This window comes from Choloepus didactylus, chromosome 13 (assembly GCF_015220235.1).
Source record: "Choloepus didactylus isolate mChoDid1 chromosome 13, mChoDid1.pri, whole genome shotgun sequence".
Classification (NCBI taxonomy): Eukaryota; Metazoa; Chordata; class Mammalia; order Pilosa; family Megalonychidae; genus Choloepus; species Choloepus didactylus.
The window spans coordinates 52,712,520-52,729,955 of NC_051319.1; the positions used below are offsets into that span (position 1 = coordinate 52,712,520).

General features: G+C 38.3%; 1 protein-coding gene across 2 annotated transcripts in view; it reads left to right on the forward strand.

Moving 5' to 3' along the window:
• Positions 1 to 920: 920 nt before the first annotated feature.
• The window catches only part of DCP2 (decapping mRNA 2), an 85,244-nt gene continuing 68,728 nt past the window's right edge, over positions 921 to 17,436 (forward strand). Inside the window, exon 1 of one of the 2 annotated variants that reach the window (XM_037801208.1) lies at positions 921 to 1,145. In XM_037801208.1, coding sequence (XP_037657136.1) covers positions 1,093 to 1,145 — 53 coding nt within the window. In that variant the 5' untranslated portion in view covers positions 921 to 1,092. The remainder of the gene's footprint in view (positions 1,146 to 17,436) is intronic. The other variant, XM_037801209.1, reaches the window with a different exon arrangement.

Genomic DNA, 17,436 nt, shown 5'->3' on the forward strand with positions numbered 1-17,436 from the left:
AATCCATTGCTTTGTTTGAAATGTTGTGGGGTTTTTTTGGTTGTTGTTTGCCTGTTTGTTTTTAATTTTTTGATAAACCAAGTTAAAAAATTGAAAAAAAATCAGTAGAAAAATGGGAGTAAAAACTAAATGACAAATAGGGTGGGATGGGGGGATGGTTTGGGTATTCTCTTTTCACTTTTATTTTTTATTCTTATTCTGATTCTTTCTGATGTAAGGAAAATGTTCAGAAATAGATTGTGGTGATGAACGCATAACTATATGATCATACTGTGAACAGTTGATTGTATACCATGGATGACTGTATGGTTTGTGAATATATTTCAATAAAAGTAAATTTAAAAAAAAAAAAAAAAGAAAGTGATCACCACTGTTTAGGAGAAGCTTAAATAAATAAAAGGATATTGACTGAAAAAAAAAATGGTATACTCTCTTCAGGTGTTTGTATGAAAGAAGGCACAGGGTTGTGGAGGCGCCGGTGAGTGTGTGTACACGATACTGAGTGATGGGAATCAGGAACGCACGACTGTGGGGATCCGGCCCTGGGGTGTGCCTGTACGACCTCCTGCTCAGTCACCGAGAGGACGTTCAGACCACGTCAGGGCTCCGGACGTCGGTCTCTGGGTCTATAGGAAAGATCTGAGCCCTCCTGATTTCCTAGTAGAGCAAACAGACGTATGATGCGCCTGCGCTTATCCACCCGGGCGCTCATTAAAGGCGGCGGGAAGTTGGTTTTCCGGGTAGCGACTTAGCTTGAAGACGGATTGGAGACGACGGACCAATAAACAAATGTCTCATTGGCTTAGGGTACGCAGGGTCCTGATTCTCCTGCTTCCCATTGGACCTTTCAAGCAGAGCAGGGGCGTTACTCCAGCGACTCCGCCCCGCTCTTTGGCCCAGCCTCGGGGTCCGGGGTTGAGGGAGCCGGACGGAAGTGAGCGGGTGCCGCCCCCGCCTCTCTGTTCCTCATTGGAGCCGCTGCTGCTGCCGCCGCCGCTACTTGGTCTCCGGCGAGCCGGAGTCTCCGTGCTGTACCCTCGGTCCCCGGCCGCGCGGAGCCGGGATGCACTGCTCCTGCTGTAGGTCCTTATCATGGAGACCAAACGGGTGGAGATTCCTGGCAGCGTCCTGGACGATCTCTGCAGGTAAGACGGCGTCCCGCGCTGACCCGGCCCCGGCTTCCTTTCGTCTCCACCTCTGCCTCGGTTTCCTGTCATATTCGCCGACCCTCACAACCCTCCAGGTCTTCTCCCCGCCACTCTTATCCTGTCCTCGGTTTCGGTGCCGCCGTTACCCGTTTTCTACCGTCCAGCCTTCTCAGACAACACGACCCCTCTTTTTTCGCCACAGCTTCCTTGTTTCTCACGGCAGCCTCCATCCTTACCCGCGGAGCACCCGAATTTCCTCGTTTTCTTAGTTCTCAAGCGTTTTTCGGCTGCCCCCTTCCCCTCCCATTGTTTTTTCTGCCTTTGACTTTTACTGACCGTTTTCTCCTCCTGCCTGCTTCTGATTCTCCGATTCTGTGGAAAGACCCAAGTGTTTTGAGTGTTAGAATCTCGGGAGCCCGGGCCCTCGCAGGGAGCAGTTTTCACATTTTCCCCTTTCCCGGAACCTTGTATTCTTAGACATCCTTGGCATTCTCTGTAAATTTTTACGAAAAAATTAACTGTCTTCTTCGATTCAAGATTTATCATTGGGACGAAAAACTTCTAGAGCTGCTTTTATTTTCATCCCTTAATCATGCTTCTTAAAAGAAATTCTCAAGCACAGGATTTTTAACTCACAATATAGGTTTAGGAGAGAAATTTGCTGCATTCTTCCCTCACTTTAGCTATGATTTCAGATAGCCAAACGCGTGTAAAATGTACTTAAAATATTCCCTTTCCATGAAGTAACAGTTTTCGTGTAATAATACCCTGAGTTGTCGCTGGTCTATGTGGATTGGGAAATAATTTAGATTACTGACGAGTAAAGGCTCTGACAAAAATAACACCAGTTATAGTTGCTGTATTTATGTCCAAAAGTCTAACTTTTTAGTAGTTGTGTCTCACGCTTTTTCTTTTTTTTTCAAATGGGAAAGAACTAATATTTATGGAGTTTATGCCGTGTACCAGGCGCTGGGTTCTTCCTTCACATATCGTTTTATTTAATTCTTAAACAACCCTGTTTGGTAGGTATAATTATTTCCATTTTTATCTGAACAGACTCAGGAGAGGTTTTAATTTACACAAGATCGCATTAATTGTAATTCAGAAAATCCAAGATTTGAAACCTAGGCCTTTTTCTTTTCAGTGCCTGTGCTTTTTCTCCTACACAGGCAAATGTAATAGGAAGTCAAGTCTGATCTTTTAATCTTCACAAAAGAGAAGTACGTGTAGATAAGTTAATGGACTAATTTTGCAACTAAAAAAAATGAATGGCACTGTACTTTTTTGATGTTTAGATACAATTTTGAGAATATGGTAGATTCAGATGAACTGCAAAAAAGTTAAAGGCACTTTCTTAGACATTTTTTAAAATTGAGATATATTCACATAATACACAGTCCTTCAAAGAAGGCACTTATTTTTTATGATCTCAAATTTAGTAAGAAAAAAAAGAATTTGATGTATGTATCTGGTGTGGGCAAATGACTAGAAGAACATGTACCAAAAGTGAGATTGAGATTATCACTTTACTTTTTCCCAGTTTCCAAGATTTTTAAAAGGATGTGCATCTTATGATTAGAAAATATTTAAAGATGTACATTTGGAAAGGCAAAAATAATTATGAATGAATTATTAGGTATTAATTTAGATTTAGAAAAAGGTATGATAATCACACATTTTACAAGGCATTTAAATTTCCTACTGGTGTTGGGTTTAACTTGCATATTACTGTCGATTACATCATTTAAAGAAATATCAGCCATTATGAAGGCACTGATTTTATGTGTGGAACTTATTTATTCACAAAATAATTATATTGTGTTTTGAAGACAATGGATTAAACATTAAAGATACTTGGTTTTCCAATGAGTGTATTTAAGCTATTTTCTTTGCAAATATTTTGGAATAGAATAACTTTTTTTTTCCCCAGGAAAAAAAAAATTTCAGTTGTGTTTTGGCTATAGAAATCAGGATAATGTGTTTATAAATTAGGGCTAGCTACTTGATAAATTAAAATGAAACCAAATAACCACTTCTTAAAACATCAGATTTTAGAAGTAATGCTATTTTCAGGTTAATGCACTAATGTTTATATTTGTTTAAAGACTTTATGTTAATTCAAGCTTTTGATGGTGAGTTTTTTTAAAAAAATTTTGTACTTAAAATTTTTTTATTTTCTATAAAAGTAAAGCTTAAATTAAAATAAAGCTTAAAGGTTTCATTTTTCTGCACTTCTTAACTTCATACTTTATGCACCTCTTGATTGCTGAATTGGTTTAAACTCTTGTTCTTCCTTTATTTGTTTCCCCCAATTCTACCGCATATTTGTATATATAAGAGGTGTTTTGTTTTTATTTTTTGATACTTATGTATTCCTGCTCATCTTGCCTACTCCATTCATTGCCGGTATTGATAAGTTTAGGACAATTGTAAAACTTGAGGTTGATTTTGATGTGAAAATTTAGAGCAAGAGACTCAAATTTTTAAAATGGGACTTTGTAATCATTAAACTGCTTAGTACCTAAGACGTGGAATGTTATTTTTCTAATGGCTCAGTATACAGCATTTCATTTACTGGAATATTGTGCAACCGTTAGAAATTCCTAAGGCAATTAGCAAATAGTAAACTGAAGGAAAATACTTGTTAGAAAAGATTTACACAGTATACCATTGTGTATAATATTTATTTAGTAATATGATGCCTTTTTGTTAAAAGTTTTTAGTAAGTGTGTGTGTATGTTTATGTATTTGTGTAAGCACAGAAAAAGTCTTAAAGAATATTCACCAAATTGCTAACACTGGTTACTTCTAGGTGGAGTGGATTTAGAAGAGAGAAGGGAATTCTTTGACTCCAGTGTTCTAGTGCATACGCTTTGCTTTATAATAAAAAAATTTGCATATGAAAAATAAAGTAAACCTGCAGCATTTTATGGTGATATTTGCCTTTGGTGCAGAATGACTTTTGACTTTAAAAGCCAAATGCAGAAATTTTCAATGCTATTTAAATTAGCTGGTTAAAATATTGGGAAGTGTTTTTAAAGTAAAACCTGAGAACTGCAATTTGGTAAGTTGTTTCTCTTTCAAGAAAATGCTTGAATTTTTAAAAAGCCCCTTTTTAAAAAATTTAGGTGGTAAGACAATTCTGGTATTTAAAGGAGAGAAGTATTTTCTGGAAGCTAATGCTGCTATTTTGGTGATAGCATAGATTAATTAAATAATTTATACTCATTTTCAGCTAGTCATTTTAGTGTTGAATTCTACTGAAGCATTTTTGTACTAATTGCAGTTCTTGTACTAATGTTCTATCTGTGATAACATTGAGAAGATGACATTTATGAGGTGGAGAAATTTTTTCCATAACTAATCATTGTGGAAAACATTTTATTTTAGCTATTACTATACACACACACACACACACACACACACACACACTTTTAAATCTTTAAAATAGATCAAAACATTCACAAACTAAAAGCATTAAATATGTGTAATTTTCAGGTATCCAAATTTCCTTTTTTCTTATAAGCTTCCTTAGAGAAGTCAACTTTTAACTCTTAAAAAACATACTCATGCATATGGCTTAAAAAAAAAATCAAACAGTACAGAAGAGTTTTGTAAATAAAAAGCAACAATGTCTTACCCTATTCCTTTCTATCCCTGCTCTGCTCTTCGGAGGCTACTTTTACCTGTTTTGTGCTGAATTTTTCTGGTGGATACTTCAGTATTTTAAAAACACTCGTGCTCATTTCTTGTTTTATCAACAAACTTGTTTTATCAACAAACAGGATTTAGCTTACCTTGTTAGATAGATATTAGGTGAGGGTTTAATTTACCACACCCACTTTTGCCCTAGTCTTACATCCAATATAGTTGCATCACTATGTTAATTGTTCTCTTGGCTTCCTTTGGCTTTAGTATACTTAAAATTATATTTCTGTTGTATGAATTTACAGATAATATCTCTTGACTCTACTTGATAAGATGAGCCAATTAGTGTGCCATCTTTTCTTCTGTTTCTCTTTCACCCATTCCCTCAGCTTCTATTCTGGTGAACTTAAAAAACATTAAAATTGTTAATATTTATATTCCATTTTTTAATCTTAACAGAGTCTGTACTTTTTTATGATGGTTGATTGCAAAAGTCATATAATTATAGCATTTGTTAGTATAACTATGTATATATTTTTCATTGTAGAGGCAAGTGATGAGTTAGGATTTTATTTCTTTTATATAGGGCCATAGTCACGGTTTCTTTGTAATCTTGAAGGAGGTTGTCCAAACATTCTCTCCTTTCTTACATTCTATAAATCATTTTGATGCCTTCTTTCAGTTTTTTTCTTTTGGGGAAAGAAGCATATGCTTTCTTCACTATTCGTGCATCCTTGTAGCAATTTTTGAAATCCACTTTTTTTGTTGGCTTTCTATTCTAACTGTTTTTTTTGCTTCACATGTAGACTATGTTTCACTTGTATATCTACCACCTCCATGCTCCCACACCCCCAAAGCTTCTAGCTGCCTTTTTTTTTTTCTTTTATCTGTACCTTTTTTATATCCTCAGTTGTACCCTCAATCATACTATCAATCCTATAGAATTCTTTTTTTTTTTTTTCCTGGAGACTGCCCTCTTGGAGACTTCTGTCCTCCTTTCCAGTCTGGACTGATTGCTTCCTAGACTTACTAAATGGCTGGCATACTAATTCCCTCTCACAGTTCTCCCAGGACGTATCCATTTTCTCTCTCTCTCTTTTTTTTTTTTTTTTTTTATTTTGAAATAAATTCAAAGTTATAAGAACAGTTGCAAAAACAATACTAAACCCATACACAGAATTCCATCATACCCTGACCCCCTCCCCCGATAGCTCAATCCACCAACTTTAACGTGCTGTCACATTGCTATTTCTTTCCCTCCTTCCCTGCCTCCCTCCCTATCATCCATCATCTATTGCTCTGTCTTCTGAACATATGAGAGCTAGCTGCACACATCCTTGAACATACAGTATAATTCAGGTATACACTTCCATGAACAAGAACATTCTTTTATGCAATCCCATTAAGTGCAGCTAAGAAGTACAAGAGATTCAACAATGATACGAAGCTTACATTCTGTATTTCCTTTTCCTTATGTCTCAGCTGTGTCCCTTTGAGCCACCTGTCCTCTATCCTCCAATCCCATCCAGGTTCATCCTTGGCATTCAATTGTCATCTATTTAGACTTTTTTTTTTTTTTTTCAATTGTGGAGACATATATACAGCCTAAATCTTCCCATTCCACCCTCTCCCTAGCCTTCCATTAGTGGGGTTAATCACCTTTAGAATGTTGTAATGCTCTTTCCCACCATCCATTACTAGAAATTTCCCTTCACCTCAAACAGCAACCCTACACTCATTTCTTAACTCCCCGTTGCCTCTTCCCCCATTTCTCTTAACCCAAACTCTACTTTTCATCTCTATGGTTATATTCTCTGATAATTTCTTTGTGTTTACTGTGGGGCTTAAAATTAACCTCTTAAATCCATATCAATCTTGTTTTTCTTTGATAACACCTTCACTTCAATAGGACACATAAACTATGTTCCTCTACTACTCCATTCCCCCACCTTTATATAGTTGTCTAATATTACATATTTTACCTTGAGTTCAAAACCACTGATTTGTCCTTAGAGTTTGTGTATTTTATATCATGTAGGAAGTAAATAGTGGAGTTACAGTTCAAAAATTATTGACTTCTATTTGTATTCCATTGTGGTTGGACAATGTGCTTTGAGTATATTCAAATTTTTTTTTTTTTTTAATTAAATTTCTTGAGGCTTGTTTTATGTCCCAGCTTATGGTCCCTTCTGGAGAAAGATCCATGATCACTGGAGAAAAATGAGTGTCCTGGTGCTTTGGGATGTAAGGTACTATATATGTCTGTTAAAATTCTCTGTATCTCTTTCTCCTTTCTTTGTTTCTCTGTTGGTAGGGTTCCCTTTAGAATCTGAAGTAGGGCAGGTCTTTTATTGGCAAAGTCTCTTAGGATTTGTTTGTCTGTGAAAAATTTAAGCTCTCCCTCAAATTTGAAGGAGAGTTTTGCTGGATAAAGTGTTCTTGGTTGGAAATTTTTCTCTCTCAGGATTTTAAATATGTCATGCCACTGCCTTCTCGCCTTCATGGTGGCCACTGAGTAGTCACAACTTAGTCTTATGTTGTTTCCTTTGTATGTGGTGAATTGCTTTTCTCTTGCTGCTTTCAGAACTTGGTCCTTCTCTTCAGTATTTGAGAGTCTGATCAGAATATTTCTTGGAGTGGGTTTATTTGGATTCTATTTGGAGTTCTCTGGGCATTTATGCTTTGTGTGTTTGTATTGTGTATAAGGTTGGGGAAGTTTTCCCCAACAATTTCTTTGAATACTCCTTCTAGACCTTTACCCTTCTCTTCCCTTTCTGGGACACCAATGAGTCTTACGTTTGGATGTTTTATTTTATCTATCATATCCCTGAGATCCTTTTTGATTTTTTTGATTTTTTTCTCCATTCTCTCTTTTGTTCTTCATTTTCTGTTCTGTGGACTTCTAGGACACTCTGATGTTGTTCAGCTTTCTCTAGTCTTGTATTGTGAATATCCAGAGTCTTTTTAATTTGGCCGACAGTTTGTTTTATTTCCATAAGATCTTCTATTTTTTTATTTACTCTTGCAATGTCTTCTTTATGCTCTTCTAGGGTCTTCTTTATGTTGCTTGTATCCTGGGCCATGGTCTTCTTGATGTCCTTTAAATCCTTTGCCATGTTTTCATTCCTCGATTGTAGTTCTTTGATTAATTGTGCGAGGTACTTTGTCTCTTCCAATATCTTGACTGTGTGTTTGGAGTTGGATTCTCCATATCGTCTGGTTTTATCATATGCATTAAGATTTTCTGTTGTTTTTGGCCTCTTGGCATTTGCTTTGCTTGATAGGGTTCTTTCAAGTTGTAAAAAAAAAAAAACCCTATCTAATTTTTCAGAAACACAGTTTCGTGGCATACACTTTCTCTACCCAGCAGATGGCATCTGTGAGTCACCTATAGCCCTCAAGTCAGTTCTCCACCTTGTCCCCGCGGTGTGTGGGGAAACGATTCTTGCGGGGTACAGTTGGAGAACTCAGTTTGGGTGTGTTGCTGGAGCCGTCTACCCTGAATGTGGGGCGTGTGTACGGGTGGCCAGGGAGGAAGGACAGTTTTAATATTCAAATCCCTCAGGTTCCCGGGGATTCAAGGCCGCTGCAAGAGTCTAAGCCTTCATTTCATTTCAGCCCCAGACCCTCTCTCTTGCTGTTCCACAAACCACCAGACTTGGCGTAGCATCCCTGGGTTCTTTGAGCGGGTCCCCCCGCCCAGCCGTGATCCTCCAGGACCCCTGCCGAGGGAATGCCATGCTACGTCACCAGTGCGCGCCGTCCCTCAAGGGAAGCCCCGGGCTGCCAGGCCGTGCCGGGGCACTTTCAGCCTGATGCAAAGATGGCTGAACGGGGCGTCTCCACACCCCCCTCCTTGCACAGTTCCTCCTTCCCAGCTCCGGGACAGCTGGCGGAGCTCTGGGCTGTGGGCACGGCCCCGGGCAGGAGATTATCCAGCCCTCCGGGGAGCCAGCTGCTAGCCGTGGGGTTTCTTTCTGCTTCCGGCTCTCCCCTCCGTTCCCCCGGCCCCAGGGGTATCTGCAGCGGGCTGTCTTCCAGGCCAGACACTGAGAGGCCGGCCCAGCCCCCTCTTGCTGTGTTTTACTGCGTGGTTCCCACTGTCGCAGCTGCAGCCGCTCCTGGATTTCCCTCCCCCCACCTTTTTTTTTTTTAAAAAACTGCCTGTCGGTCTCCAAACGCCAAACCCTGGCTTTCCCAGACCACCGCGTGGCTGCGGGTCTTCTAGCCAGCTTACTCACTCGTTTCAGAATGCAGACTTCCGGTTTCACCAAGTATATGGCCTCTGTGGAACTAGAAGACTCGTCCAGCTGGCGCATCGCTGTAACCGGAATTCTGGGTCACTTTCTGGTTTTTATCTAGTGTTTTTCACGGAGGTGTATTTTTGCCCTGTCTCACCTAGCCGCCATCTTAGTTTTCCCCCCCATTTTCTCTTTAATCTCTTGTTTTATCCTTTCTTGGTTTTCATTCTTGTTTTGCTGGTGTATATTCTAAAGTAATTTCTTTTGAGAAGATCATTAGGAGGTAAACCTTCTGAGTCCTTAATGACTAAAATGTCTTTTTCTCTTCTCACACTTATGCTCCTAGGTGGTCCAGGGTCCTTTGAGTACCAAGGTTCTAGGAGATAGCCTCAATGCTATCTTCCAGGGCTTTTGTTGAATTTATTTTAGTGATGATAGTTTTAATTTCTAAGGGCTCTTATGTTCTGTGTCTTGAAAAAGAAAAAAAGTATAGTTGCTCTGAAAAAGCAAGTAGTCTTTTAAAATTTCTTTGGAGACACTAATTAGTTCCAGCTCCTATCCCCCGCCCAACCCTTATTTTCTTTTCTTTTGATTTCTAAATTATACTTTCTTCAGGGTCAGTTTTTAGTTCATTTAATTTTTTCCTTCTCATGCCCAGGGTTCCCTTAGATGTTGGATAATTCTTGGTTGATTTTTCATAAATATGAGGCAGTAGAGGAGCTTATTTGTTGATAGGCTCTCCTTTTTGGAAACTATAAAGCAGATAGAAAAGTAATATGTAACGTAGCAGACTTCAAAAGATGGAATGAGACTACTGTAGTGTCAGTCTACTCCAGACTGAGAGAATACCGAAAAGTGAATATATGCATCTTGTATACTGAGAAACCTTATCCCTCTTCCCCTACTTAGCTCCCAGGATATGGCGGCTAGGTCTTTACCCTCAAGGTAGAATGGAAGATTCTTCCATAGACAGTGTGACCAGCCCAAGATGAAAGACTGAATGAGACTGGCATTGGAGTTTCCCAAATAAATGGCTCAGCCAAATCACGTTAAATTGTATCTCATAGTTTGACAAGCCTCCTAAGCTTAAATATGAATTTCTAAGAAAGATGAAAGGTAGAGATCAAAACTATTAGAAGAAAGCAACTAGGAAGAATCAGGACTGTGCAGGTAGAAGAAAACTTAAAAAAACAAAAACAAACGAACCCCAAACTTAAATTGATCTCCTTAGAAGTAGATTTTTGCAACCATGAAATAAGAGCAAGGATGCTCTGTAAAAGCATAATTCAAAAAACTGAAAAAAGCTTGTGGAAATTAAAAATATGAAAGCAGAAACAAAAACCTTAATAGAAGAAGTGCAAGATATTAGGAAGTTGCCCAGAAGTTAGAGGGGGTAAAAATCAGAGGTAGTAAATGACAGAGAAAAGACAAAAATGGTAAGAGGAACAGTCCCAAAGGTCAAAAAAAGAGAATGAAGGGGAGGAACTCATTAACAAAATAATTTAAGAAAACTTCAACACTGGTGGATATGAGTTTCCAAGTAGATGTGGTCCATAGAATGGCCAGTGCAGTGAATGAAAAGTAGACACTGAAATATTTGAAAATACTGGCAACAGAAGGAAGGTCCTAGAAGCTATCAGACTGAAAAAACAGGTCATATATGAAGGATTAAGCATCTGAATGGCCTCAGTCTTCTCAACTTCCAAACTGGAAGCTGGAAGAAGGGAGTAATGTCTTCAAAATTCTGAAGGAAAATGATTTCCAACCTAGAATTCTTTACTCAGAGAAGTGTGAGGATAAAGATGTTTTCAGATGTACAGTGTCTTAATATTTCCTTTGTATACTTCCTCTGGAAGGTGTGGGAGTATGTACATCATGAAAACAAGAAAGTAAATCAAGAGAGAGAGGAAGACAGGATACAAGAAACATGAGATTTAATGTAGAATAGGGGTGTAGGGAACCATAGAATACTAATGTAGAGATGACAGGTGTGCACAGGGTGTGGAGAGCAGCTAGTCCAGATTGAAACAGATCAGAAGGCTCTAGGAGAGTTTTCAAGATGAAACTGATGCGTCTGAAAGAACATCTTGAGAAAAAAATAGAAAATTGGTTGAAGGTTGAATTAGTGACAAGCAAAGGAAAAGACAAGACAATTATTAATCACAGGCATAACAGAATTTTTCAGGAAAGCAAAAAGTTACCATGTGGCTTAGTTGTGAATTGTGTGTGAAATCATAATGTAAGACTACTGCTCTGATCTAGTAGTACTTAACTGGAGGTGATTTTGCACTCCTCCACCTAGGGAGCATTTGACTATTTGATGATATCTGGAGACATTTCTGGCTGTCACAACTGAGGGTGGTGGAGGGTACTATTGACGCTGTGTAGGGGCTAGAGATGATGCTGAACATTTTACAATGTATAGAAGGAAAGCATCTCACAGTATATAATTCTCTGCTTTAAAATATCAATAGTGCTGAGGTTGAAAAACTTATTTAACCAAATCTTTAATGTAGTTTTGTTGGGAGAATGGATAGATGATAAAGAAAATGGAATGAGAAAGAGTTAATTCCTCCTCATCTATAGAAGCCAACAGAAAATATCCAAACTAAAAAAATAAGAAGTAGATGTAGAAGGGGCATTTCCCAAATATGGGTTTGTCATTTGACGTGGCCAATAGAAGTCACACTGAACCAGGCTGAGAAGGAAAAGAGGGTTTATTTACACTGGCGGGAGGACGGGGGGGGCGGGGAAGCTTTCCTAAATCACCCTGCCTGAAGTGTTTCTTCAATTGTTTTTTTTTTTTTAATTCAATTTTATTGAGATTGTTCACATACCATACAATTATGCAAATATCCAAAGTGCAAAATCAATTGCCCAGGGTACCATCGTACAGCTTTGCATCAATCACCACAAAATTTTTTCCCCAATTTTTAGAACATTTTTATTACTCCAGAAAAGAAATAAAGACAAAAAAGAAAACTCATTTCCTCCCCTACCCCTAATCATCCCTCCTCCATTATTGACTCATAGTATTGGTATAGTACATTTGTTACTGTTGATGAAAGAATGTTAACATACTGTTAACTGTAGTACATAGTTTGCAATAGGTATATTTTTTCCCTATATACCCCTCTATTATTAGCTTCTAGTTATAATGTCATACATTTGTTCTAGTTCATGAAAGGGATTTCTAATATTTGTACAGTTGATCACGGACATTGTCCACCACAAGATTCACTATTTTTTACATTCCCATCTTTTAACCTTCAACTTTCCTTCTGGTGACATACATGACTCGAAACTTCTCCTTTCCACCACATTCACACACCATTCTGCGCTGTTATTCTCACAATGACGTGCTACTGTCACCTATGTCCACTTCCACACACTTAGGTTCAACCTAATTGAACTTTCTGCTCATAGTAAGCAATGACTCCCCATTGTTTAGCCTCGTTCTATATCCTGTTAACTTATATTTTGTGTCCATGTGTTTTAATATAATTAGTTCATATAAGTGAGACCATGCAATATTTGTCCTTATGTGTCTGACTTATTTCACTCGGTGTAGTGCCCTCAGGGTTTCTTAATTAACCCGTTTTTTTAAAGATGGTTTTGTTCACCCACCATACTTTCTGTCCTAAGTAAACAATTGATGGTTCCCTGTAGAGTTACGTATTTATGTATTCACCACCATCACCACTATCTATATAATGACATCTCCATTTCTTACACAGTGAAGAGGGAAGAGTCAAAGAAGGTAGAGAGACAAAAGAAAAAGAAAAAAACTTGACAGCTAAAAAGCAGTGAAAAGGAAAGATAGAATTAAACTAAAGTAGAATAAAAGAGCCAGACATCATCACCAATGCCAAGGGTCCCATTCCCCTCCCTTATGTCCCCCTCTTATAGGCATTTAGCTTTGGTATATTGCCTTTGTTACATTAAAGGAAGCATAATACAAAGTTTCTGTTAACTATAGTCTCTAGTTTGCATTGATTGCATTTTTTCCCCAGTAACACCTTATTTTTAACACCTTGCAAGGTTGACATTCATTTGTTCTCTTATAAAAACATTTGTACATTTTATCACAATTGTTGAGCACTCTAGGTTTCACTGAGTTATACAGTCCCAGTCTTTATCTTTCTTCTTTCCTTCTGGTGTCCCACATGCTCCTAACCTTCCTCTTTCAACCATACTCACAGTCATCTTTGTTCAGTGTATTTGCATTGCTGTGCTACCATCACCCAAAATTGTGTTCCAAACCTCTCACTCCTGTCTTTTCCTATCTTCCTGTAGTGCTCCCTTTAGTATTTCCTGTAGCACAGGTATCTTGTTCACAAACTCTCTCATTGTCTGTTTATCAGAGAATCTTTTAAGCTCTCCCTCATATTTGAAGGACAGTTTTGCTGGATAGAGGATTCTTGGTTGGCAGTTTTTCTTTTCCAGTATCTTAAATAGATCACCCACTTCCTTCTTGCCTCTAGATTTCTACTGAGAAATCTGCACGTAGTCTTATCAAGCTTCCTATTTATGTGATGGATTGCTTTTCTCTTGCTGCTTTCATGATTCTCTTTGTCTTTGATGTTTGATAATCTGATTATTAAGTGTCTTGGCATGGGTCTATTCAGATTTGTTCTGTTTGGGGTACATTGTGGTTCTTAGATTTGTAATTTTATGTCTTTGATAAGAGATGGGAAATTTTCATTGATTATTTGCTCTATTATTGCTTCTTCCCCTTTTCCCTTTTCTTCTGGGACACCCATGACACGTACATTCATGCAATTCATGTTGTCATTCCGTTCCATGAGAAATTACTCATAGTTTTCCATTTTTACCCCCATCTGTTCTTTTGTGTGTAGGATTTCAGGTGTTCTCCAGTTCCTGAGTATTTTCTTCTGTCTCTTGAAATCTGCTGTAGTATGTCTTCACTGTGTTTTTCATCTCTTGTGTTGTACCTTTCATTTCCATAGATTCTTCCAGTTGTTTTTTCAGACTTTTGATTTCTACCTTATGTTCACCCAGTGTTTTCTTTATAGCCTTCATCTCTTTTGTTATATCTTCCCTGAACTCATTGATTTGATTTTTATTTGATTTAGCATATTTCTTTGAAAATATTTAATAGATTGTTTCATTAAAGTGAAACAGTATCTCAACTGTATCTTGATTGAGGTGTAATTTTGTTCCTTTGACTGGTTCATATCTTCGTTTTTCCTAGTATAGATTGTAGTTTTCTGTTGTCTAGGCATCTGGTTTCCTTGGTTACCCCAGTCAGATTTTCCGAGACCAGAATGGGTTCAGATCTCAGAATGGGGTATATTCAGGGTGTATCTTAGAGGAATGACAGGCTTTCCTGTGAGGTTTCCAGTTGCTGTGCTTTTCCTAACCTGCCCAGCAGGTGGTGCCTGTCAGCCCTTTCCTCCTGACTAGTGTAAGGAGGTGTTGCTGCCTTAGTTTCAGTTTTGGCTGTTTTCTCCCAGGCTCTGAGGTCTGGTTCTGAAGGGAAAGTGGGTAGTAGAGCTGGGCCCCATCTCCTTCCTCTTAGGGAAGATAGACCCCCTAGGGAGTTATTATCTGCATTTGAATAGTCTCTCTGGCTCTGTTATCTCCACACCTATCTGGGTCAGAGAGCTGTGAACTGAAAATGGCTGTGGCTCTGTTTTCTGAGCCCCTCAGGTTGAGAGAGAGAAAAAGGGATAGAAAGCCCCCTTTTAGAGCCAGTACACGGCCCTCCAGTTTCACTCGTTGGCCAGAGGTAACACCAGGTCTTGGTTCCCCCTCCCAGGACAGATGAGTCTTCTGTTTTTTTAAGGTAGGTCGTCACCAAAAGCCTCTGCTTGTTGGGGGTTTGTAGCTTGTATTCAGCAGCCTACATTTGTTAGTTAAAACCCCAGTTGGAGCTCAGCTGAGCTATATTCACTCGCTCCGAGAGTGCTGCTAGTTTCTACCACCGTGAAGTTTTGCAGCTTCGGGCTTTTGGTATGGTTCCGCAGCTTTTACTTACAGATTCTATGCTGTGATTTCAGGCATTCCTCCCAATCCAGGTTGGTGTACAGTGGACAGTCACGGTTGTCCCCCAGCAGTTATTCCAGATTATTTACTAGTTGTTCCTTGTTGTTTATTAGTTGTTCCAGGGGATTGACAAAATTCCACTCCTCTCTATGTCTCCATCTTGCCTCTCCAGTCCCTTTAATTGGTTTTTATGACCATCAGAGACCAAGAGAGTTAATCGTTTAATTAACGTGTAACAAGAGTGATAGGCCAAAGGCTTATATGTATCTGGGAGGTTTGAGGCAATCTCCCGGAAGTGATTCTTTAATTGACTAAACCCATTAAGAACAAAGAGTTAATTATTTCAGTTAACATGTAACAGAGGTTTTGGAGAATCAGTAATTTAGTTATTTTCTATTTCCTTTGGGAACTAGCTGACACCTGTGAAAGGTGCAAACTTTACGTATTGTTGTAGACTTTACATTTACATCTTGCTCTTTTGTGAGACTAAAGGTTTTTCACCCCTTGCCTACTTCTGTTTTAAGATTACATTTAAAAGCTGCTTTAGGTTACATTTTTTTTTTTTCTGGACTAAACACGTCTTTAAAGTTCACACACATACCACAGTGTATCAAATGTGTAGCAGAACAAACAGCAAACTGGAAAGGTGGCAAAGGAAAACTCATATGGAAAACCTCAAGTACAAACCGAGCATCACATGCCCAGGTTAGAAGTAAAAAGAAGGGTTGGCAGAGTATCCCTGAAAAGCTTTCCATTTTAAAAGAGATAAGCATAAATTTGATGGTTCTGTGTCAAGTACATTTAATGTCATGTTATACAAAGCATCACATAATATGGCATCCTTGTCTTTAAGAGAAAACACCACGATGCTTGTTTGAACAGCCATCATCACATGTAAAGTGTGGCAAAAGTCAGAAAATGTGAGTATGAAGTTCTGTACTGGTTTATGCAGCTGTGTTCTGTGGTTCATCCACATTGGTGGCTTCTGGCATGTCTGATGACTGTATGATGTATGTGCAAACAATTCAGGTTCCTTTTTTTTTTAACATTTTATTTTGGAATAAATTCAATGTTACAGGAACAGTTGCAAAAACCATACAAACCCATACACAGAACTCCAGCATTCCCTGACCCTCCCCGATACCCCCTGATCCACAAACTTTAACATGTTGTTCCACCGCTATTTCTTTCCCTCTCTCTCTCCCTCCCTCCCTATCATCCATCATCTATTGCTCTGTCTTCTGAACATGAGAGCAAGCTGCACACTTCCTTGAACAAACAATATAATTCACATACACATTTCCCATGAACAAGAACAATCTTTTATGCAATCCCATTAAGTGCAGCTAAGAAGTTCAAGAAATTCAACATTGATACAAAACTTACATTATATATTTCCTTTTTTTTTTTTCTATTGTCCCAATTGTGTCCCCTTGAGTTTCCTCTCCTCCATCCTCAGATCCCATCCAGGATCATCCTTGGTATTTAATTGCCATTATCTATTTAGACTTTTTTTTTTCCCACTTGTGGAAACATATACACAGCCTAAATCTTCCCATTCCAGCCCCTCCCTAGCATTCCATTAGTGGGATTAATCACATTTAGAATGTTGTAATGCTATCACCTTCCCACCATCCATTGCTAGAAATTTTCCTTCACCTCAAACAGCAACCCTACACTCATTTCTTAACTCCCCATTGCTCCTTCCCCCATTTCTCTTTGATACCAGCTTAACTTCTATAGGGCACATAAACTATGTTCTTATACTCCTCCATTCTCCCACCTTTATATAGTTCTTGTTAAAAATTACATATTTTACATTGAGTTGAAAACCACTGATTTGTCCTTAGAGTTTGTGTATTTTATATCATGTAGGAAGTAAATAGTGGAGTTACAGTTCAAAAAATTACTGACTTCTATTTGTATTCCATTGTGGTTGGAGTATGTGCTTTGAATATATTCAATTTTCTTTTTTCTTCTTAAATTTATTGAGGCTTATTTTATGTCCCAGCCTATGGTCCCTTCTGGAGAAAGATCCATGATACCTAGAGAAAAATGAGTGTCCTGGTGATTTGGGATGTAAGGTTATATGTATGTCTGTTAAAATTCTCTATATCTCTTTCTCATTTCTTTGTTTCTCTGTTGTTAGGGCTCTCTTTATTTTTTATTTTATTTTTTTTTTAATCTTCATTTTATTGAGATATATTCATATACCACTCAGTCATACAAAACAAATCGTTCTTTCGATTGTTCACAGTACCATTACATAGTTGTACATTCATCACCCAAATCAATTAGGGCTCTCTTTAGTATCTGGAGTAGGGCAGGTCTTTTATCGGCAAAGTCTCTCAGGATTTGTTTGTCTGTGAAAAATTTAAGCTCTCCCTCAA